This window comes from Chiloscyllium plagiosum, unplaced genomic scaffold (assembly GCF_037043375.1).
Source record: "Chiloscyllium plagiosum isolate Xiang-an unplaced genomic scaffold, Cpla_swu_hap1 HiC_scaffold_1, whole genome shotgun sequence".
In the NCBI taxonomy this organism is placed as follows: Eukaryota; Metazoa; Chordata; class Chondrichthyes; order Orectolobiformes; family Hemiscylliidae; genus Chiloscyllium; species Chiloscyllium plagiosum.
In genome coordinates, this window is record NW_028270139.1 from 1,092,551 (window position 1) to 1,117,596 (window position 25,046).

Below are 25,046 nucleotides of genomic sequence, written 5' to 3' on the forward strand. Positions count from 1 at the left end.
TCAGTCAAACACAGAATTTGCAGCCACCAGCTTGCCCACAACAACCATTGAATCATCCATTTTACCAAAGTTACATACAGATATAATTATTTTCTAGTGTTCATTTGGAGGATGAGGGCATCACTTGCTCGACCAGCATTTATTGCCCTGAAGAACATGGGGCTGACCTGCATCCTTCAACTGCTGAAGTCCATGTAGTGTCAGGATATTCAGAATGCTGTTAGAAAGGGACTTCATGGACTTCACTCAGTGACAATGAAGGACCAATGATACGGATCCATGTACAGATTCGATGTGTCTTGGGGAAGAGTGTGCAGGTGATGGCGCTCCCGTTTACCTATCCTTCCTAGTGGAAAAGCGCATGGGTTTGGAAGAGCATGAAACAATAAGTTAAACTGTTTGTTCACTGAAATGTAACTAACTTGCATGTTGCAACTTAATTGTGCCTCTGGAGATGCTCACTCGCAATAAATGAGGGACTCTTTGAATGTACCACAGTGTTAAGTTCTACGGCTATGTGAATTTCTTCCATTCCCTTAGTCTATGAAAGACCATGCATGCACCAGCGAATGGTCTCTTTTATGCCATCTGCTACCCCATCCTGGCAGCTATTGGCGTCTCTGGTAAGCGGTGGATCACATTTGCTTTTGTAAATTACCAGAAATACTGTCACTTGATTTTTTGATGCAGATTTTTCAAAAGTACTATTCAGTGCTGTCCAAGGATGAGAGCATCAATCAGGTTCTAACACAGATTTGCTGAATTTTAGAGTATGATACTGTTGTTCTTGTCTTCTGGAACGGTGAAATATATTCTTCAATTTGAAGATTTTTCTTCATCCAGAGTGTGTCAGGAATATGGAACACACTGCCTGGAAGGCACTTTAAAATACAAGAGCACAGTAGATTATGGACTAAATGCATTTGAATGGGATTTGTGTAGATTGGTATTTGTTGGTCGGAATTGACATGGTAAGGCCTAAGGGTCTGTTGCTGTGCTGTATGACTCTATGACTCTAAAATACCCAAAAATATATTTTCCTACATGGACCTTATCACTATACCAGAACAAGTATTTCATATGCTCATCATATTTCAATGCAATTGTTACGTTAGATGACTAATAATATAAATAAATAGTCAGTGATTACACTATCCTACAGTGCTGTTAATAACTGCCGAGCAGTGACTTTTAAGTGGGCAGTTAGCACGAATGTGATCTGAGGAATTAATAATGAAAATGTTTGAAATAGGTGCATGAAAATACAAGATTTTCCTCTGTAGTATAATTTTTCTTCAGCTGACAATAATTCCTTAAAAAACAGGAACCCGAGAGTACTGTTCTGTTCTTCGAGCCTGCCCTGCCAGTCAATAGGATCATGGTTGATCTGATATTCCTCATATCCACTTTCCAACATTTTTCCCAATAACCCCTCGATTCTCTGACTATCTCAGCTTTAAACACACACAAGCACTGTGCCACAACAGCTCTCCATGGTAAACAGTGACAGCCATTCAACTCTGAGTAAAGAAAGTCCTCCTTTCAGTCTTAAATTGGCTTCCCTTTATTCTCAGACTATGCCCTCTAGTCCTAGACTCTCTCATAAGGGCAAATGTCCTCTCAACGTCTAGCCAGTCTAGTCCCAAAAGAATCATACATGTTTCAGTGAGATCACCTCTCATTCTTCAAATGTCCAGCGATTAGAGTCCCAATTTGTTTAATCTTTGCTCATAAGGATTCTGAGTAATCCAAGATGGAGGATGGGAAAAATTTCTGGCTTTAACAACTACTACTTTTGAGGTATTTTAGGTGCTGGAGATGATTTCCTCGAATTCCAGGAGCAGCAATTTCTATTTCATATGCTGTTGCATTGTTTTGGAACTTTTGGGGAAAAAAAATCAAAACAACAGCAGTTTTAAAAGGGAGAAGAACAGACAAAAATAGCACATGGTGAGGACAGTGCAGGAGAGAGAGAGAGAACCTGCACAGTTACTGTCTTTGATGTTTTGAATTCATGTATCGCTGGACATCGGAGTGCATCTGGGAAAATTAACAAACAGTGAAATTCACAACTAATCTTGGAGGAACCTGTTTGGGTGAAGTTCACAGCACAGAATCAGATACATTAATCATTGTTTTAAGTGTGTCCAATAGAAAGGCTGCAGTAGTGAGTAGAGTGGGCTCTTTCTTGATCATATGCTTTTGGATATGTCTCTTGATTAAACTTAAAATATAAGCCATAACTATTCATTTAACCTGGGGCAGTGTTTTGTAGAGGAATAAGACAATGTTATTTTCAGGGTCTGTAGATTGTGAAGGAGCAAAAATGGCCTTTGCAGTGATATGTACTTCTTGTCAGATGTGGGAGTTTAAAGAGTGTTTAAGGGTTACTGCGGATTATATCTGCCATAAATGCTGTTGGATGCGAATCTTATCAGATCGAATGGACCGGTTGGAGAAACAGTTTGAAGCAATGAGGAATTTGCAACAGCAACAGTATGTGATGGATAGCAGTTATAGGAAAGGGGGAAAGTCTCAGATACAGTCACATGGATGAGTTAACTCCAGGAAAGATAAAAGAGGTAGGCACCTAGTGCAGGAGCCTTTTGTGGATATAACCATTTCAAACAGGTATGCTGTTTTGGAAAATATAGGGGGTGATGGATTCTCAGGGGAATATAGCACGAACAGCCAAGTTTCTGGTATTGTGACTGGCTCTAATGCAATGAGGGGTATGTCGGCTTCCAAGAGATCAATTGTGTTAGGGGATTCTATAGTCCGAGGTACAGACAGACGTTGCTGTGACCAGCAGTGAAAAAGCAGAATGGTGTGTTGCTTTCCTTCCAGGATCAAGGATGTCTCAGAGAGGGTGCAGAATGTTCTCACGGGGGAGAGGGGCCAGCAAGAGGTCATTGGTTCCAATATGGACAATGTGGAAGGGAAAATGTTGAGATTCTGAAGGGAGATTACAGAGAGTTAGGCAGAAATTTAAAAAGGACGTCCTTGAGAGTAGTAATATCTGGATTACTCTCAGTGCTACGAGCTGGTGAGGGTAGGAATAGGAGAGTAGAGCAGATGAATGCATGGCTGAAGAGCTGGTGCGGGGAGAAGGATTCACATTTTTGGATTATTGGAATCTCTTCTGGGGTAGAACTGATCTGTACAAGAAGGACAGATTGCACCTGAATTGGAAGGGGCCTAATATACTGGCAGGGAGATTTGCTAGAGCTTCTCGGAAGGATTTAAACTTGTAAGTTTGTGGGTTGGGACCCAGGGAAATAGTAAGGAAAGAGATCAATCTGGCACTGGTACAGTTGGGAAAAGGAGCAAGTCAAACAGTCAGGGCAGGCAAGAATAAAGCAGAGAGCAAGATAGGACTGATAAATTAAACTGCATTTATTTCAATACAAGAGGACTAACAGGGAAGGCAGGTGAACTCAGGGCATGGTTAGGAACATGGGACTGGGATATCATAGCAATTGCAGAAACATGGCTCAAGGATGGACAGGACTGGCAGTTCAATGTTCCAGGATACAAATGCTACAGGAAGGACAGAAAGAGAGGCAAGAGAGGAGGGGGAGTGGTGTTTTTAATAAGGGATAGCATCACTGCTATACTTAGGGAGGATATTCCTGGGAATACATCCAAGTCATTTGGGTATAACTGAGAAATAAGAAGGGATGATCACCTCATTGAGATTGCATTATGAACCCCCGAAGAGTCAGTGGGAAGTTGAGAAACAAATTTGTAAGGAGATCTCAGTTATCTGTAAGAATAATAGGGTGGTCATGGTAGGGGATTTTAACTTTCCAAACATAGACTGGGACTGCCTTAGCGTGAAGGGTTTAGATGGAGAGGAATTTATTAAGTCTGGACAAGACAATTTTCTGATTCAGTATGTGGATGTACCTACTAGAGAAGGTGCAAAACTTGACCTACTCTTGGGAAATAAGGCAGGGCAGGTGACTGAGGTGTCAGTGGGGGAGCACTTTGGGGCCAGCAATCATAGTTCTATTAGTTTTAAAATAGTGATGGAAAAGGATAGACCAGATCTAAAAGTTGAAGTTCTAAATTGGAGGTAGGCCAATTATGATGGTATTGGGCAAGAACTTTGAAAAGCTGATTGGGGGCAGATGTTCACAGGTAAAGGGATCACTGGAAAATGGGAAGTCTTCAAAAATAAGGTAGTGAGAGTCCAGAGATGGTATATTCCAGTTAGGATGAAAGGAAAGTCTGGTAGGTATAGGGAATGCTAGATGACTAAAGAAATTGAAATTTTGTTTAAGAAAAAGAAGGAAGTATATGTCAGGCATAGACAGGATAGATCGAGTGAATCCTTAGAAGAGTATAAAGGCAGTAGAAGTATACTTAAGAGGGAAATCAGGAGGGCAAAAAGGGGACATTAGATAGGTTTGGCAAATAGAATTAAGGAGAATCCAAAGGGATTTTATAATTACATTAAGGACAAGGTGGTTACTAGACATAGAATAGGGTCCCTCAAAGATCAGCAAGGCAGCCTATGTGTGGAGCCACAGAAGATGGGGGAGATACTAAATGAGTATTTTGCATCAGTGTTTACTGTGGAAAAGGATGTGGAAGATATAGAACATAGGGAAATAGATGGTGACATTTTGAAAAATGTCAAGATTACAGAGAATGAGATGCTGGATGTCTTGAAATGCATAAAAATAGACAAATCCCCAGGACCTGATCAGGTGCATCTTGGAACGCTACAGGAAGTGAGGGAAGTGATTGCTGGGCCTCTTGCTGAGATATTTGTATCATCAATAGTCACAGGTGAGGTGCTGAAGGCTGGTGGTTCACTAATGTGATGCCACTATTTAAGAAAGGTGGTAAGGAAAAGCCAGAGAACTACAAACCAGTGAGCCTGATGTCAGTGGTGGGCAGGTTGGTGGCTTGATTCCTGAGGGACAGGATTTAAATGTATTTGTGAAGGCAACGTCTGATTAGGGATAATCAGCATGGCTTTGTGAGTGGGAAATCATGTCTCACGAGCTTGACTGAGTTTTTTGAAGAAGTAACAAAGAGGATTGATGAGGGCAGAGCGGTGGACGTGATCTTCAGTAAGGCATTCGACAAGGTTCTCCATGGGATCTTGGACCATGGTTCCCATAGATCTCATGGAATACAGGGAGAACTAGCTATTTATCTGACTCAAAGGTATAAGACAGAGGGTGGTGGTGGAGATTGCTTTTCAGACTGGAGGCCTGTAACCAATGGAGTGCCACAAGGATCGGTATTGGTTCATAATTTTTATAAATTATTTGAATGTGAACATAAGAAGTATAGTTAATAAGTTTGCAGATGACACCAAAATTGGAGGTATAGTGTACAGCGAAAAAGATTACCTCAGAGTTAAACAGGATATTGATCAGATGGGCCAATGGGCTGAGGAGTGAAAGAGTTTAATTTACATAAATGTGAGGTCCTGCATTTTGGAAAAGCAAATCAGAGTAGGACTTATACAGTTAATGGTAAGGTCCTGGGGAATGTTGCTGAACAAAGAGACTTTGGAGTGCATGATCATAGCTCCTTGAAAGTAGAGTCGCAGGTAGATAGGATAGAGAAGCTGGTGTTTGGTATGCTTTCCTTTATTGGTCAGAGTATTGAGTACAGGAGTTGGGAGGTCATGTTACGGCTTTTCACCTCCTTTTCACCACCTTGAACTTCTTTTTTTTTTTGCCAGTGGTAAGCCATTTCCAGGGTTATCTACTGCTTCTTTTGTCAGAAAGAATCTGTCTTTCTCCCAATTTCTATCCCTCCCAGGATGAAATTCCTGTCGGAAGCAAAATGTCACCTTGTGCACCAACGCATATTCATCTGCCAACTCTGATTCTTCTCACTTCTTGAACTTTCTGTTCATCCATGTGAATTTGTATCATCTCTGGAAGTAAGTTTTTAAACTCCTCCAGCAGAATAATCTCTCTTAGAGCCTCATAGGTCTTGTCCATTTTTAAAGTCCATGTCCATCTATCAAAATTGCTATGTTTAATTCTTTGGAACTCAATAAAAGTCTGACCTGGTTTTTTTTATGTTTCTGAACCACTGTCTTTTCCTTCTGGTACCAATTCATAAGCACTCAAAATAGTCTGTTTGACATCTGTGTAGTCTCTTGACCCCTCATCTGACAGTGCTGCAAATACCTCACATGCCCTGCCTACCAGCTTAGATTGAACTAGCATCACCCACAAGTTTTCTGGCCACTCCATCTGCCTAGCCAATTTTTCAAACACATTAAAAAAGCTTTAATATCTTTCTCATTGAAATGTGCCAGCATTTTAACATATTTGTATACAACCCTATATTTTTTACTTCCTCTTCATCCTGTTAACTTGACTTTCCTCACTAATTCACAACTTCTCAAGTTCAAACTCTCTCTGTTTCTCCTCTCTCTTTTTTCTTTGCTCTGCTATGAATGTTCTCTCCTTTTCTTTCTCCTCTAACTCAAGCTGATTCATCTGCAATTGAATTTTAGCTATTTCCAAAGATTTTAATGGCCTTTCCAGCACGTTTCAATTTTGAGCTATTTCAGTAATAACTTTACCTTATTTCAGAGACACAGGCAATTCCAATTCCAGCTTGTCTGCCAATTGCAGCAGCTTTTCCTTCTCTTTTGTAAAACTCCCAAAGTCACTTCTTCCACTTCCAGAAAGCATTTGGGAACTGAAAGTGCCATTTCTCTCACTTTTAATGTAACTAACTACCAGTAGCTGAAATTAAACAGATTTTTCTCACCTAAGTTTTATTGAAAGATCTAGGACACTAATCTCCAAGTGTATTTAAATCTGCTGGGAACTTTTGTACTTCAAATCTGTTCAAATCCCGGATGTGATCCATCCAAATCTGTCCAAATCCCAAATGTTGAGCCCACAATCTGTTATGACATGGAGGTCAAACCCCTCTTTTAATTAAAACTAAAACATCCAGAAAAGCTCGCCTCATCTCGTAATCTAAGTTTGAATAAGTGAAAGGAAATTGCTGATTTCTAAGGTTTAAAGAAAACAAATTATTTTTCTAACTTGAAAACTAAATGAAAGTATGAACAAATCCTTTTTTACTATCTAATCCCTATCTGACCAAAATTCTATGAAATATGGTTCTAATAACACAATGATTAAACATTAAATCAACTTAATCTCTCAAAGTCCACACTGTCTCTGATGTTATCTTCCTTCCGATGTTCTGAATCTGTTGCTTGTTTCTGTCCTTCTGATTCTCTTGTCTCTCCCTGGGGCATTATCTTACTTCTTTACTGCTTTTACTGGAAAAGGTACCTTTGATAGATAGTGCCTTTGGAGATTTCTTTGAGAATAAGATGCTTATTTCGTCAGATGACAGTTCCTCTCACTAATTCTGAATTTTTTTTTAATATATATAATCCCCAACATCTTACTCTCGCATTGGTCCGATGTTGTCATTACAATACATTCAAATTCAGTTGGTCTTTGGTATCCTGGGCTTAATTTAAGTTAATTGGTTAAATGTAAACTGTTGACAAAACAGCAACCAGAACTCAGATATCCATTTAACAGCCAATTGTTACATGTATCTATTTTGGAAGAGCCTGTCTCTTAGCTGTTCTGTATACTGGCTGATTTTGCTGTACTTTAAACTCAGAAAGCACTTTCTATGTGAAGTACGCTGTTCGTAACAACACTACTTCTACCAATGCCTTATTTCCCTTTCTATTATTTGCCTCCACCTAAATGGACTCAACATCATCTGAGTCTAGATCATCCCTAACAACTTCTTCATTTCATCTCTTAATAATAGTGCTACCCACCCCCTTTTCCATTCCGCTACCCCCACCCCGTATCTCCTAGAGGTCAAATAACCTGGCAATGTTAAGTTCCCAGTTTGGATGGCCCTGTAAACATGTTTTCATCATGACACTGTGATCACATTCATTTACCTCGAACTGTGCCATATTTCGTGTGTTAAGATACAAAGCCTTTAAATTTGTTTTATGATTGAATTTCCTTGCATTTGGTGCAGTATGAAATTCACACGTTCTGCTCCTTTTTATTTTCTGGAAACAATCGACTCTAATCAATCACCTGTAATCCTACCTTCTGATTTATGTTTGATTGTCTAATTTTCAATACAGCTGAACTCCCAAATAACTATCAAAAGCACTCAAAAGGTCAACATTTATTGCTTATCACTAGTTTTCAATAGACAAAGTAAGCTAAGCTGTTTCATCAGCTATTACAGTGTATATGGTGGGATAGGTCTCCCAAGCATTAACAAGTAACCTTTACAACAAGTGCTATAATGAAATATTTGACCCAATGTTTAAGTAAATAACAAGGTTTAAAGGAATTATTAAAAAGGCAGGAGAAACAGGGATGTAATTGTAAAGACTAGTTCCTTAGCAGATAAAGGCATTACTTCCAGTAATTGAGTGATTAATATCAAAGGTAATTCATGAGGCAAATCAGAGGTACTTTAACCTCACATGATATCAGCAATTTGCAAGAAGTGGAATAGCAAGTTAAGGGTTCAATAATGTGAATATTAAAACAAAAATTTTGCTGGACAGGGAGACAATTTAACTCAATAAGCATTTCATTAATGGATCAATGTGTTTTCCTGGGATTAAGAACATGGGAAGCAGATTTTATGAATGAACTTAACTTTGTTTGCTCACCAGAGGATGTGACTAATTTATCAGAGATCAGAATTCTTGAAGTTTGAAGATAGCAAAGAGATAGGTCAGGATAGTTTCAATAATAGCAAGTTTTGAGACAATAGTTGGTACTTGCAGTAAACTTGGTAAATTCATTGTGTTTATATCTCTGTCTCAGCTAACTTGATGGCGATTCTAATTCTAATCCGAGGACGGTGCGGCCTCTCCCTGTGCATCACTTGCTACCTGGTGGCAATAGCAGTGAGTGATTTTCTTGTCATCATCACTGCTGTCATTCTCAACCGGATCAGCCGCATTTACTTTCAGAACAGTGTCCTGTCCATCACCCCCATGTGCAGTGTCAGTTCAGTGCTTGTTTATTCTACACGGGATGGCTCAGTCTGGCTGACCGTGGCCTTCACTATTGACCGTTTTATAGCTATCTGTTGTCAAAGCCTTAAGACCACATATTGTACCGAGAAAACCGCTTCACTGATTATCGGGTTGATCTGTGTCATAAGCTGGGCTAAGAATATCCCTTTCTTCTTTGTCTATCGACCTTTGTACGTCTTGGATGGGGTGCCCTGGTTCTGTGACATCAAGTCTGTCTTCTACACGTCGCCAATCTGGCAGGCCTATGACTGGTTGGATCACATCCTAACCCCGTTTCTTCCATTCTTCCTCATTCTCATGCTCAATGCCCTGACAGTGAGACACATTTTTGTAGCCAACAGGGCCCGGAGGAGGCTTCGGTGTAATGGGAATCATGAAGACCCAGAGATGGCCAACCGCAAGAAGTCCATTGTCCTGCTTGTCACTATCTCGCTTAGCTTCCTCCTCCTGTGGGCTACCTATGTTGGACAATTCCTCTTTGTGCGAGTCACAAATGAAGGCTACTACACAAGCCTGGATTTCAATAACCCACAATACATCCTGCAAGAGACGACCAATATGCTCCAGTTACTCAGCTCCTGCAACAATGTCTTCATCTATGCGGTGTCACAGATTAAATTTCGAGAGGAACTGAAGAAGATGCTGATATGTATATTCACCATGCTCATTGCTCGGACTAAACAGTTATGAAATATAAAATTGTTTTTGCATTATTTTAGTTCTGTCGGTATGGCTTAGTGTATTGCAGTCTTTAACTGGAATCAGAAATTCTTGGTTAAAAGGCCCCACAGGTGACAGATGTGAATCCCAAACACACATGGGTTGGGTAAAAATATATGTCCCTCACTTAACTTCGCAGAGATCAGACTTCTGCTTATTTATCTAAACAGTTGCATCCCCCTTCTTCATGGAAATTTGCTTCTGTGTGCGATACATTACAATAGGAAAATGCTTAGTTTACTGCAAAGTTCCTTGGCACATCCTAAGGTCAAGGAAGATTTTTTTTCCTCCATTCGTTCCTCTCTTTTTCTTCCTCATTCTCTCTTCTTTCTCTTCCTTCTCTTTGTTTTGTTCTTGGTCTTTCTACCTTGCTTTCACTTTTCCTTCCATCTTTCTTTCTCACTGGCACCTGTGTTCAATTGGGGTTCCATTTGCATGCTGAATACTCTGAAATTTAAAATAAAGTGCTTGATAAAACAGGAGTGTATTTTTCAATAAGCAATGAATTGTGATCTTCGGTGAATGACCTGAATGATGTGAGACACCTAATCATCCATGATTTTCGAATGATATATTGCCAGACTAGGGTAAGCTTGCAAAAAGAGCACATTAGTTTAACTCACTGGAGAGCCTTTGCAGGATCTCTTAATCAGTCTTATTTTTTTAAAAAAACTGTTAATTCACTCAATTTTACAGTCTTAATTAATGTCAGTCACCCAGACATTAAAATTCCAATATGGCTGCACACTTATTACTTGAATTCATGGTTTCAACAACTTTGCAGAATGCCGTTTGCTCTGACAACACAAGGACATTGGCCCCAACATGATTCAAGTGAAATCCATCCCACTGGATTATCCCCCTTCTAGCCCAGGTATTGGTGTCAGTTCCTCATTAACTAAAGCCAATCCCTCTCACATCAATCTTTGATACACAAATATAGTCCTTGACTTCATTTACACTGTGCCTGGTCACGTACTGAACAGGTAGTAATCTAGATATTAGTATCTTGGAGGTTTATTTTTTAAAATTTGGTTCTTAACTATTGAAAATATTTCAGCAGAACCCCCTTCATAGTCCTATCAATGTTGGTACTGTATGGATGGTGATAACTGAGTCTGTGCCCTCCCACGCCAAGATTTTCTCCAGCACTAAGCACATGTTCCTAAACCTAGCATTGGGCAAGCAGCTAGCCTTCAAGACTCGTGCTCACAAATGCAAAGAAGACTATCTATCCTCTTTTAGACTGCCCCCTTCCACACTTCCTATTTCCACTCCCACTTGAATGGCTGCTGTATCATAGTGTCACTGCAAGAGAGGAAAGCAGAAGGAGAAACCAATCAATTAGCTTAATCTGTGTGACTAATAAACAAGAGGTTACAGAGAGCAAGTTAAACAAACAGGGCAAGCAAGAACATGGCAGGCAATGAGGGAAAGCTTATAGATTAAACTGCATTTATTTCCATGCAGGAGGCCTGCTAGGTAAGGCAGATTAGCTCACGGCATGGATGGGAACGTGGGACTGGGATATTATAGCAATTACAGAAAGACAGCTGGGGAGGGAGTCAGACTGGCAGCTCAATGTTCTGCGGGACAGATGCTACAGGAAAGATAAAAGGGAGGTAAGAGAGGAAACGGAATGATGTTTTGATTAGGAGAAACATCACAGCTGTCCTTAGAGAGGATATTTCTGGGGAAATCACCCAGTAAAGCTATATTTTGTGGAACAGAGAAAAACCAAGTGGGTGGACACATTGACGAAATTATACTATAGGTCCCCCAATAGTCAGCAGGAAATTGAGGAACAAATATGCAGTGAGATCTCAGATAGCTATCCGAGTACTAGTGTTGTAACGATAGGGGACCTTAACTTTTTAAACACGCATTGGGACTGCTGTAATGTTTAGGTCTTGGATGAAGACAAATTTGTTAAATATGTTGAAGAAACTCTCTCAATCAATATGTAGATAGATTTAGAAAGGAGAAAAACTCAAAATTCACTTGGGAAATAAGGCATGGCAGCTGACTGAAGTTTCAGTGTGAGAGCACTGTGGGACCAGTAACCATAACTTTAGTAGTTTTAAAATGGTTATGGAAAAGGATAGGCCTTGTTTAAAAGTTCTAAATTGGAGCAAGGCCAATTTTGACCATAATAGAAATTTTCAAAACTTGATTGGGGAGGTTATTTGTAGGTAAAAGGGATGACAGGAAACTGGGAGGATTTCAAAAGTGAGAGAATGAGAGTTCAAAGGCAGTAATTTATACGTTCATAAAATATAGGAGCAGAAATCAGGCCATTTGGCCCATCGCGTCTGCTCTACCATTCAATAATGGCTGATAAGTTTCTCATCCCCATTCTCCTACCTTCTCCCTGTAACCCTTGATCCCTTGACAATCACAAACCTATCTGTCTCAATCTTAAATATACTCAATGACCTGGCCTCCAAAGCCTTCTGTGACAATGTATTCTATAGATTCACCACTTTCTGGCTGAAGACATTTCTCCTTAACTCCATTCTAAAAGGTCTTCCCTTTACTAGAGTTGAGGAACGAAGGCAAAAAAAAAAATGGAAGTTACGTACAGACCTTCCAGCAGTGGCCAGGACCAGAGATGCAAGATGTACCAGGAAATAGATCGGACATGTCAGAAAGGAAAGGTCACGGTGATCATGGGGGTCTTCAATATGCAAATAGAATGGGCGAATAATGTTGCCATTGGATCCAAAGAAAGGGAATTAATGGAATGCTTACAGGATGGCTTTTTGGAATAACTTGTAATGGAGCCCACAAGGGAGCAGGCTATTCTGAACTTAGTGCGATGTAACGAGCCAGACTTTATAAAAGATCTTAAAGTCAGTGAACACTTAGGAGGCAGCGATCATAATATGATAGAGTTCAGTCTGCAGTTCAAAAGAGAGAAAATCAGATGTAATGGTGTTATAGTTAAATAAAGGTAATTACAAGGGCATTCGAGAGGAACTGACGAAAATTGACTGGAAGCAGAGCCTAGTGGGGAAGACAGTAGGGCAACAATGGCAGGAGTTTCTGGGTGTAATTGAGGACACAGTACAGAGGTTCATCCCAAAGAAAAGAAAGATTACCTGGGGGGATTAGACAGCCATGGCTGACAAAGGAACTCAGGAAATGTATCACAGAAAAAGAGAGAGCCTATAATGTGGCCAAGTGCACTGGGAAATCAGAAGATTGGGAAGACTACAAAAACAAACCGAGGATAACAAAGAGAAAAATACGGAAGGAGAGGATCAAATATGAAGGTTTCTTTCAATACACAAGAAACAAACGAGAGGCAAAAGTAAACATTGGGCCACTCCAAATTGATGCAGGAAGACTAGTGATGGGAAATAAGGAACTAGCTGAAGAACTTAATAAATACTTTGTGTCAGTCTTCATAGTGTAAGACATGAGTAATATCCCAACAATTAAGGAGAGTCAAGGGGCAGAGTTGAGTACGGTAGCCATTATAAAAGAAAAAATACTTGAAAAGCTAAAAGTTCTAAAAATTGATAAATCTCCTGGCTCCTCTCCCTAGAGTTCTGAGGGAGGTCACTGAGGAAATTGTGGAGGAGTTGGTTGTAATCTTTCAAAAATCACTGGAGTCAGGGAAAGTCTCAGATGATTGGAAAATTGGTAAAATTCTAGAATCCATCGTTAAGGATGAGCTTTCTAAATTCATGGAAATGTAGGGTCAGATTAGAACAAGTCAGCATGGATTTAGTAAGAGGAAGTCGTGCCTGACCAACCTGTTAGAATTCTTTGAAGAGGTAATTAGTAGGTTTCACCAAGGAAATCCAGTGGATGCTATTTACCTAGACTTCCAAAAGGCCTTTGATAAGGTGCGTCATGGGAGGCTGCTGAGTAAGGTGAGGGTCCATGGTGTTCGAGGTGAGCTACTGGCATGGATTGGGGATTGGCTGTCTGACAGAAGGCAGAGAGTTGGGATAAAAGGTTCTTTTTCGGAATGGCAGCTGGTGACAAGTGGGGTCCCGCAGGGTTCAGTGTTGGGGCCGCAGCTATTCACTGTATATATAAATGATCTGGATGAAGAGACTGGGAGCATTCTGGTGAAGTTCGCCAATGATCTGAAGTTAGGGCAGGCAGCTAGTACTGAGGAGGTGGGGAGGCCGCAGAAAGATTTAGACAGTTTAGGAGAATGGTCAAGAAATGGCTGATGAAATTCAATGTCAGCAAATATGAGGTCTTGCACTTTGGGAAAAAGAACACAGGCATGGACTATTTTATAGATGGTGAGAAAATTCATAAAGCCAATGTACAAAGGGATCTGGGAGTGCTAGTACAGGATTCTCTAAATGTTGACTTGCAAATTGAGTCCGTGGTTAAGAAAGTAAATGTAATGTCATTTATCTCAAGAGGGTTGAAATGTAAAAGCAGTGATGTGCTACTGAGACTTTATAAAGGTCTGGTTAGGCCCCATTTAGAATACGGTGTCTGGTTTTTGGGCCCCACACCTCAGGAAGGATATACTGGCACTGGAGCGTGTCCAGCAGAGATTCACACAGATGATCCCTGGAATGGTACACCTAACATGTGATGAATGGCTGAGGATCCTGGGATTGTATTTATTAGAATTTAGAAGGTTGAGGGGAAATTTAATAGAAATTTGCAAGATAATGCATGGCTGAGAAAGGATGGATGCTGGGAAATTGTTTCCATCATGCAGGGATACTAGGACTCGTGGGCACAGCCATAGAATTAGAGGGGGTCAATTTAGAATGGAAATGAGGAGACATTTCTTCAGCCAGAGAGTGGTGAGCTTGTGGAATTCATTGCAATGGAGTGCAGTGGAAGCCGGGACATTAAATATCTTCAAGGCAGAGATTGATAAATTCTTAATCTCGCAAGGAATTAAGGGCTACGGGCAGACTGCGGGTAAGTGACGTTGAAATGCCCATCAGCCATGTTTGAATGGCGGAGTGGACTCGATGGGCCAAATGGCCTTACTTCCACTCCTATTTCTTATGCTCTTATGGTCTTACTCTAAGGCTATGCCCTTGGGTCCTAGCCTCTCCTACCGATGGAAACATCTTCCCAATATCTACTCTGTCCAGGTCATTCAGTATTCTGTTTGTTTTAATTAGATTCCCCCTCATCCTTCTAAACTCCATTGAGTATAAACCCAGAGTTCTCAACGCTCCGCAAATGTTAAGCTTTTCATTCCTGGGACCATACTCGTGAATGTTCCCTGAACATGCTCCAGGGCCAGTACATCCTTCCAGAGATAATGGGCCCAAAATTGTGCACAATACCGCAAATGTAGTCTGTCCAAAGTCTTATAGAGCCTCTAAAGTACATCCCGCTTTTATATTCATGTCCTCTCAAAATAAATGCCATCATTGCATTTGCCTTTCTAACTAGTGACTCAACTGCAAGTTTACCTTGAGAGAATCCTGGATGAGAACTCCCAAGTCTCTTTGCACTTCAGACTTCTGAATTTTCTCCCCATTTAGAAATTAGCCCATACCTCTATTCTTCCTACCAAAGTGCATGACCTCACACGTCCCCATGTTGTCCTCCATCTACCACATATTTGCCTACTCTTCTAATCTGTCCAAATCAATTTGCAGCTTCCCCGCCTCCTCAGTGCTACCTGTCTCTCTCTACCGATCTCTGTATCATCTGCAAACATAGCCAGAATGCCCTCAGTTCCTTCATCCAGATCGTTAATATATGAAGTGAAACATTGTGATCCCAATACCTTGTCGAACAACACTTTTCACCAGCTGCCATCCTGAGAAAAACCCTTTTATCCCCACTCTCTGCTAGACACCCAATCCTCTATCCATGCTAGCACCTCGCCTCTAACACCATGGGCCCTTACCTTTCTCCGTAGGCTCCTGTGCAGCACCTTGTCAAATGCCTCTTCAAGTCCAGGTAGATAATATCCAATGGCTGTCCTTGGTCTAACCTGCTCATTACTTCCTCAAGGAATTTTAACAGGTTTGTCAGGTATGACCTCCCCTTGATGAAACCATGCTGTCTTTTCCCTATTTTACCAAACACTTCCAAGTATCCAGAAATCTCATTCTTCACAATGGATTCCAGGATCTTACCTATGACCATGTTAGGCTAATAGTCTGTAATTTTCCATTTTCTGCCTTACTCCCTTTTCAAACATGGGTGCCACATTAGGGATTTTCCAGTCCTCTGGAACCCTCCATGATTCTAACTATTCATGTAAGATCATCACTAAGTCTTCTGCTATCTCTTTAGTTATCCCACTTAGAATTATGGGGTAGGTTTGCTAGCACTCTTCGGGGGAGTTTAAACTAATTTGGCAGGGGGATGGGATCCGGACTTGTAGTCCAGCAAGTAGGCTAGCTGTTTGTCAGGATGCCCAAGAATGTAGGGAGGCTGTGAAGAAGGTAGCACAGACAGGGAATACTTGCGGACACAGAGATGGGTTCAAGTGCATATACTTCAACACAAGGAGTATCAGAAATAAGGTGGGTGAACTTAAGGCGTGGATCGGGACCTGGGACTACGATGTTGTGGCCATCATGGAAACGTGGATAGAAGAGGGACAGGAATGGTTGTTGGAGGTTCCTGGTTACAGATGTTTCAGTAAGATTAGGGAGGGTGGTAAAAAAGGAGAGGGGGTGGCGTTGCTAATTAGAAATGGTATAACGGCTGCAGAAAGGCAGTTCGAGGGGGATCTGCCTTTGGAGGTAGTATGGGCTGAAGTCAGAAATAGGAAAGGTGCAGTCACCTTGTTGGGTGTTTACTATAGGCCCCCCAATAGCAGCAGAGATGTGGAGAAACAGATTGGGAAACAGATTTTGGAAAGGTGCAGAAGCCACAGGGTAGTAGTCATGGGCAATTTCAACTTCCCAAATATTGATTGGAAGCTCTTTAGATCAAGTAGATTGGATGGGGCGGTGTTTGCGCAGTGTGTCCAGGAAGCTTTTCTAACTCAGTATGTAGATTGTCCGACCAGAGGGGAGGCCATATTGGATTTGGTACTCGGTAATGAACCGGGACAAGTGATGGGCTTGTTAGTGGGTGAACATTTTGGTGATGGTGACCACAATTCTGTGACTTTCACCTTGGTTATGGAGAGAGATAGGTGCGTGCAACAGGGTAGGTTTTACAATTGGGGGAAGGGTAATTACGATGCTGTAAGACAGGATCTGAGGAGCATAAGTTGGGAGCATAGGCTGTCAGGGAAGGATGTCGTGGAAATGTGGAACTTTTTCAAGGAACAGATATGACGTGTCCTTGCTATGTATGTACCTGTCAGGCAGGAAAGAAATGGTCATGTGAGGGAACCTTGGTTGACGAGGGAGGTTGAATGTCTTGTAAAGAGGAAGAAGGAGGCTTACATAAGTTGAGGAAACAGGGTTCAGACAGAGCAGTGGAGGGATACAGGATAGCCAGAAGGGACCTGAAGAAAGGGATTGGGAGAGCTAAGAGAGGGCATGAAAAATCTTTGGCGGATAGGATCAAGGATAACCCAAAGGCATTTTATGCGTACGCGAGAAACATGAGAATGACGAGAACGAGGATAGGTCCGATCAAGGACAGTAGTGGGAGACTGTGTATTGAGTCGGAAGAGATAGGAGAGGCCACATTTGGAGTACTGTGTGCAGTTCTGGTCGCCTCACTTTAGGAAAGATGTGGAAGCTTTGGAGAGGGTGCAGAGAAGATTTACCAGGATGTTGCCTGGAATGAAGAATAGGTCGTACGAGGATAGGTTGAGAGTGCTAGGCCTTTTCTCGTTGGAACGGCGAAGGATGAGGGGTGACTTGATAGAGGTTTATAAGATGATCAGCGGAATAGATAGAGTAGACAGTCAGAAACTTTTTCCCCGGGTGCAACAGAGTGTTACAAGGGGACATAAATTTAAGGTGAAGGGTGGAAGGTATAGGGGAGATGTCAGGGGTGGGTTCTTTACCCAGAGAGTGGTGGGGGCATGGGATGCGCTGCCTGTGGGAGTGGTAGAGTCAGAATCTTTGGTGACCTTTAAGCGGCAATTGGATAGGTACATGGATGGGTACTTAAGCTAGGACAAATGTTCGGCACAGCATCGTGGGCCGAAGGGCCTGTTCTGTGCTGTATTGTTCTATAATCCCTTGGGTCCAGGCGATTTGTCCACCTTCTGGCCATTTTGTTTTTCTAGCACCTTCTCCTTGGTGATGGCCACCATACTCAGCTCTGCACCCTTAAGCTCTTGAATTTTTGGGATATTACTCAGGTCATCCACTGTGAAGAATGACAGGAAGTAAGTATTCAGTTCCTCAGCCATTTCGTTGTTCCCCAGTACTATCTCCAGCATAATTTCCAGCGGTCCAATGTCCACTTTTGCCTCTCTTCTTCCATTTGCATATCTAAAGAAACTCTTACACTCTTCCTTTATACTACTGGCTAGCCTACCTTCATATTTAATCTTCTCCCTTGTCCCTTTTTTTTTCTTGCCTTCTATTTGTCTTTGTAAGCTTCCCACTCCTCTGGTTTCCCACTGCCCTTCGTTACATTACATGCTTTCTCTTTGCTTTTATGTTATCCCTAACTTCCCTAGTCAGCCATGGTTGCCTCATCCTCCCTGTATTATGATTCTTTTTCCTTGGGATGAATCTCTGTTGTGTCTCCTGAACTACTCCCAGAAACTCCTGCCATTACTGTTCCACTGTCTTTCCTGCTAGGCTCCTCTCCCAGTCAATTCTATCCAGTTCCTCTCTCAGGCCTCTGTAGTTGCCTTTATTCAGCTGTAATACTGTCACCTCTGAGTCTATCTTCTCCCTCTCAAATTGCAGAGTAAATTCAGTCATAATATGATCACTGCCTCCTATGGGTACCTTCACCTTAAGCTCCCTTATCAAGTTTGCCTCATTGCACAACACTAAACCCAGGATTGCCTGTTCCCTGGTAGGCTCCATCACAAGCTGCTCCAAAAAGCCATGTTGTAGACATTCCATAAATTCCTTTTCTGTAATCCACTACCAACCTGATTTTCCCAGTCCACCTTCTTATTGAAATCCCCATTTACCTTTCCTACACATCTTTTCTATCTCCTGGTGTATCTTGCACCCAACTCCTGACTACTATGTGGGAGCCTGCACATAACTCCAACTATGGTTTTTTAACATTTGTGGTTCCTCAATTCTACCCACACAGAGACTACACCATCTGATCCCATTTTGTTTCTTACTATTGATTTAATTTAATTTCTTTCTAATAAGGCATCCCCTCCCCCTCTGCCCACATGTCTATGTTTTCAATTGAATGTATACAGAGTCATAGGAACGTACAGCATGGAAACAGACCCTTCGGTCCAACTCGTCCATGCCAACCAGATATCCCAACCCAATCTAGTCCCACCTGCCAGCACCCGGCCCATATCCCTCCAAACCTTTTCTATTATTCATGAATAGATAGCTCCTAAACAATCCTGATCCCCTTGCAGCCATATCTCCGTGATGCCCACCACGCCATACCTAGCAATTTTGATCTGTGCCACAAGTTCATTTATTTTATTCCTTATACTGCACGCATTCAGGTATAACACCTTCTGTCCTGTACTAACCATCTCTCTTCTCATTGTCATTCGTTTGTCCAGTGTGTTTGAAGTTTGATTTCAAACCCTTTCCAAACACTCTGTCCTATTTGTGTCTATGCTCGAGATTTTAATAATCTCCCTTTACCTCCTCCTTTGATTTGGATTTTTTTAATTTCCCATGTAACTGAGTCTTTTCTGTTGGTGTTAGTTTCTGTTCCTATTAGTGCGCACAGTAAGGCAGATAGAAGTAGAGACACTGGATGACTTGAGACACATAGGGTCTGATCAAGGAAAAGGAGGCATCTATCAGATAGGTCAAGTACATCCCTTGAGGAGTACATGAGGTGTAAGAGTACACTAAACAGGGAATTCAGGTGTACAAAATGAGGACATGAGATTGCTTTGGCAAATAAAGTTAAGGAGAATCTAAAGACATTCCGCAAGTGCACTAAGGGCTGGAGATCTTAAAATGCAAAAAATAATATATATCCCCGAGACCTGATCAGGTGTATCCCCAGGATATTGTGGGAAGCTAGGGATGAAATTATTGGGTCCCTAGTTGTGGTATTTGTATCATCAGCATCCAAGGTTGAGGTGCTGAAAGGCTAGATGGTGGCTAATGTTTGCCATTATTTTAGAAAGGCTGCAAGGAAAAGCCAGGGAAATACAGACAAGTGAGCCTGACAATGTTTGGTAGGTAAGTTGTTGGTGGGGATTTTGAGAGGTGGGATCTATATGCACTTGAAGAGGCAAGGCCTGATTAGGGATAATCAGCATGACTTTGTGCATGGAAAATCATGTCTTACAAAAGCCACTAATTTTTTGAAGAGCTGTGTGAAGGCAGAGCAGTACACGTTTTCTAAATGGACTTTAGGAATGTCTTTGACAAGGTATCTCATGGTAGACTGGTTAGTAAGGTCAGGTCATACAGGTTTCAAAATTGGCTTGACAGCAGGAGACAGAGTGTGATGATTTACTGTTCTAATTAGTGGCTTGTGACAAGCAGTGCTTTGCATGGGTAAGTGCTGGGTCCACTGTTATTCATCATTTAACATAAATTTCATTTATATAACTATTTGAGAATTTAGGAAGCATGGTTAGTAAGTTTGCGGATGACACCAAAATTGATGAGGTAAGTGAAGAAGGGTATTTAATAGTACAATGAGATCTTGATCAACTGGGCCAGTAAACCAAGTGATAGCAGATCGAGTCTGAGTTGGATAAATGCGAGATGTTGCATTTTGGTAAGAAAAAATGGCCAGGACTTGCCCAGTTAATGGTAAGGCCAGGCAGAGGGTTGTCAAGCAGCAAGACCTAGGAGTGCTGGTACATATTTCCTTAAAAATACCATCGCAAGGAGACAGGATGATGAAGAAGATGTTTGGCACCTTTGCCTTCAATGGTCAGAGCATTGATGATGGGTATTGGGATGTCGTGTTACAACTGTACAAGACATTGGCAAGGCTACATTTGGAGTACAGCATACAATTCTGGTTGCCCTGCTATACGAAGAATGTTATTAAACTGGAAAGGGTGTAAATATTCATACCAATTTAATTTCCAGTCCTCTGGGACCTCCCCCGTGTTCAAGGATGCTGTTAAAATATCTATTAAGGCCCCAGCTGTTTCTTCTCTTGCTTCCCTCAGTAACCTGAGATAGATCCCATCCAGACATGGGGACTTGTCCACCTTAATGCCTTTTAGAATACCAAACACTTCCTCTCTCCTTATGCTGATTTGACCTAGGGTAATCAAAGATCTATCCTTAACCTCAACATCTGCCATGTCCCTCTCCTCGGTGAATGCCAATGCAAAGTACTCATTAAGAATCTCACCCATTTTATCTGAATCCATGCATAGCTGCCCTCCTTTGTCCTTTTACCTTCTTGCTCCTCATATATAAATGAAAGGCTTTGGGATTTTCCTTAACCCTGTTTGCTAAAGGTATTTCATGTATTGCTGGAAAAGCGCAGCAGGTCAGGCAGCATCCAGGGAACAGGAGAATCGACGTTTCGGGCATACAATACATTTTCAGCTCTGATCTTCAGCATCTGCAGACCTCACTTTCTCCTCAAAGGTATTTCATGACCCATTTTAGCACTTTTAATTCCTTATTTCAGATTGGTCCTACTTTCCCAATATTCTTCCAAAGCTTCATCTGTTTTCAGTAACCTAGACCTTATGTATGCTTTATTTTTTTCCTCTTAGCTAGGCTCACAATTTCACCTGTCATCCATGGTTCCCTAATCTTGTCATTTCTATCCCTCCATTTCACAGGGACATGTCAGTCCTGCACTGTAATCAATCTCTTTGTAAAAGTCTCCCACATATCAGATGTGGATTACCCCTCAAACCGCTGCTCCCAATCTACATTCCCCATCTCCTGCCGAATTTTGCTACAGTTGGCCTTCCCCTAATTCAGTGCTCTCCCTTTAGGACCACTCTCATCTTTGTCCATGAGTATTCTAAAATTTACAGAGATGTGATCACTATTCCCAAACAAATCCCCTATTGAAAGTCCACCCACCTGCCCAACACCAGGTCCAGTATGGTCCCTTCCCAAGTTGGACTATTTCTATACTGCCTTAGAAAACACTCCTGGATGCTCCTTACAAATTCTGCTCAATCTAAACCTCTAACACTAAGTGAATCTCAGTCAATATTGGGAAAATTAAAATCTCCCATCACCACCATCCTGTTGGTCCTACATCTTTCTATGATCTCTCTACATATTTGTACCTCTATCTCACGCTCGCTATTGGGAGACCTGTAGTACAGACCCAACATTGTTACCACACTTCCTATTTCTGAGCTCTGCCCATATTGCCTCACTGCTCGAGTCCTCCACAGTGCTCTCCTTCAGTGCAGTTGTGATATATTCTCTGACCATTAATGCAACTCCAAAACTAGGACAGGAAAATATATAACTCTTGTGTCGCCTGCATTTTGAGCAGAAACAATTTTGTTCAATTATTGCTGAATGTCTTGTTTTCATTTCTTCAAGCTACCTTCTATATCTTATTTCTCAGTGTCAATGTTAATGACTATCCATTCAGCATCAAAGTAAGGTGGCAAATGGAATTCAATGTTGCTAAGTGTGAGGTGATTCACTTTGGTAAGAGTAATAAAAAGATGGGGTACTGGGCTAATGGTCGGATACTTGGTAGTGTGGATGAGCAGAGGGATCTTGGTGTCCATGTACACAAATCTTTGAAAGTTGCCACCAAGGTAAATAGTGCGGTGAAGAAGGCATATGGCGTACTGGCTTTTATTGGTAGAGGAATTGAGTTCCGGAGTACTGAGGTCATGTTGCAGTTGTATAAGACTCTGGTGCGGCCGCATCTGGAATATTGTGTGCAGTTTTGGTCGCCATACTATAGGAAGGATGTGGAGGCACTGGAACGGGTGCAGAGGAGGTTTACCAGGATGTTGCCTGGTATGGCAGAAAGATCGTATGAGGAAAGGCTGAGGCACTTGGGGTTGTTTTCATTGGAGAAAAGAAGATTTAGGGGTGACTTGATAGAGGTGTATAAGATGATTAGGGGTTTAGATAGGGTCGACAGTGAGAATCTTTTTCCACGTATGGAGTCAGCTATTACAAGGGGGCATAGCTTTAAATTAAGGGGGGGTTGGTATAGGACAGATGTTAGGGGTAGGTTCTTTACTCAGCGAGTCGTGAGTTCATGGAATGCCCTGCCAGTAGCAGTGGTGGACTCTCCCTCATTATGGGCATTTAAGCGGGCATTGGATAGGCATATGGAGGATAGTGGACTAGTGTAGGTTAGGTGGGCTTGGATTGGCGCAACATCGAGGGCCGAAGGGCCTGTACTGCGCTGTATTTTTCTATGTTCTATGTTCTATGTTAAGTGCTGTTTTTGGAAGAAGTTTCTAAATCTCTACCACGCTTTGTGTGTAACATTGCTTCCTGATCTCTGTCCTGAACAGTCTAGCCCTAATTCACAGATTATGCTCCTGAGTTCTAGATTAAATTGGAGGAAATTTCTGTGCATTGTTACAACACAGGGTAAACCCTTCAGCTACTTAAACCAAAAAAAACAGAAAAGCTCACTTCACCTCATAATCTGTTAAAGTATGAATGACAAAGGGTGACTCAAATTCCACTGTTTACAAAAAAAACCATTTTTTTTCTTTAACTCCAAAAGAGAACATTAAACAATAATTATCTACAATTGTATACCTCCTTTCTCTTCAATTGATTATCTACCTCCCACTCAATAACAATATACTGATCCAATAAAGCCCCTATTAAATTTACAGCAATTCAAGTTTCAAAACCAGTCAGCAGTGTCAATCCTCCTCTATAGATATCCCTGGGTCATCTTTGGCTTTCTGCTGCAAAGCTGTTTCATATGAAAAGGTACCTTTCAGAGAGAAGGGTTGTAGACAGTCTGTATGGTAGTAGATAGTCTTTTTCTCTCTGGCTAACTATCCAGTGCCTGCTTTTTATACCCCAAAACATCGCATCATCCCATTGGTTCAATGTTGTCAAAACAGTAAAATTCAAATTTGATTGGGTTTTAGTATCTTGAGTCACAACTTAAACTGGTTGGTTGAATTTGAATTGTTGTGAAAACTTAGCAACTAAGCTCAGGCATTTGCCTCACAGCCAAATGTTACATTTTCAAATTTTCTAGCACACTTTGTGACATGACGAGTGTTTGCCAGCTTTCACTCTCTCTTAAAGGTGCAGTATGTGCCTTCAACTTCATAGCAGCATCAGTACTGAATATCAGGACATTATGTGAATTTGATGGAGCCCTGGAGGTGGTCATGGTCACATGTATCTGCTCCCCGGTCCTTCATGGTGGTGGAAGTGGCTGGTTTGGGAGGTTTTGCTAAAGTTTTGGTTGAGCTCTTGGTCAATAAAAGCCCTCTCATGCACCATCTCCTCCTTCTAGCCCCCTATTTCCCCCCCGACAATGCACTCCCCACTATCCCATGGAGGCCAGAGTCTCTATGAGCATACATGGTGGCAGATTCCCTCACTAAAGGACACTAATGGACCAGTTGGGTTTTACAACCTACTCTGATATTGGAAAATGTTAGACTATTATTAAAGTTGGACTGACAAAGCATTTAGAAATAAATAATATAATCAAGCAGAGTCCGCATATTTTTGTGAAGGGGAAATCATAGCTGACAAGTTTATTGAAATGTTTTGAGGTAACAAGCAAGATAGATAAGCGGGAAACCAGCAGAATTAGTACATTTGTATTTCCAGAAATCATTCAGTACTGTATTGTGTATCTGACTACGTCCTAAGATAAGAACCCATGAACCTACTCTGAATTGACTGACACTTGTCTAATGAACTCGAGGCAGTGAGTTGAGCTAAAGAGGGCATTTTCATCATTGGAAATAGTTACTTGTAGAGTCCCACAGGGCCACAAGTAGTTACAATATATACAAATAACTTGGATGACAGAAGTGAGTGTACTGTCGCCAAGTCTGCAGATGGTACAGAACAGATGGGGAGGCAAGTAGTGAGGATGGCATCATGACACTACAGTGATAGAAACAGCTTAAACAAGTGGAGAAAAACCCAGCAGCTGGAATACCATGTGGGAAAAATTGAGGTGTATGCATTCTGGCAAGAAAACTGAGAGAGGTGAATATTATTAACCTGGGGAAAATGCTGCAGAAAGCTACTGTGGAGAGAGAGAATTGCGGGTCATTGTGCTTGAAAGATGAAAAGCCATCATCAAAGTTCAGCTGGTAATCATGAAGGGA

General features: G+C 41.5%; 1 protein-coding gene across 1 annotated transcript; it reads left to right on the top strand.

Annotated features, from left to right (window-relative positions):
• The first annotated feature begins 553 nt into the window (after positions 1 to 553).
• LOC148152052 (putative G protein-coupled receptor 139) lies at positions 554 to 9,733 on the top strand. The gene is made up of 2 exons (XM_087992540.1): positions 554 to 623; positions 8,829 to 9,733. The coding sequence occupies exons 1-2, from the start codon at positions 554 to 556 to the stop codon at positions 9,731 to 9,733; spliced, it is 975 nt and encodes a 324-aa protein (XP_087848666.1).
• The last annotated feature ends 15,313 nt before the right edge of the window (positions 9,734 to 25,046 follow it).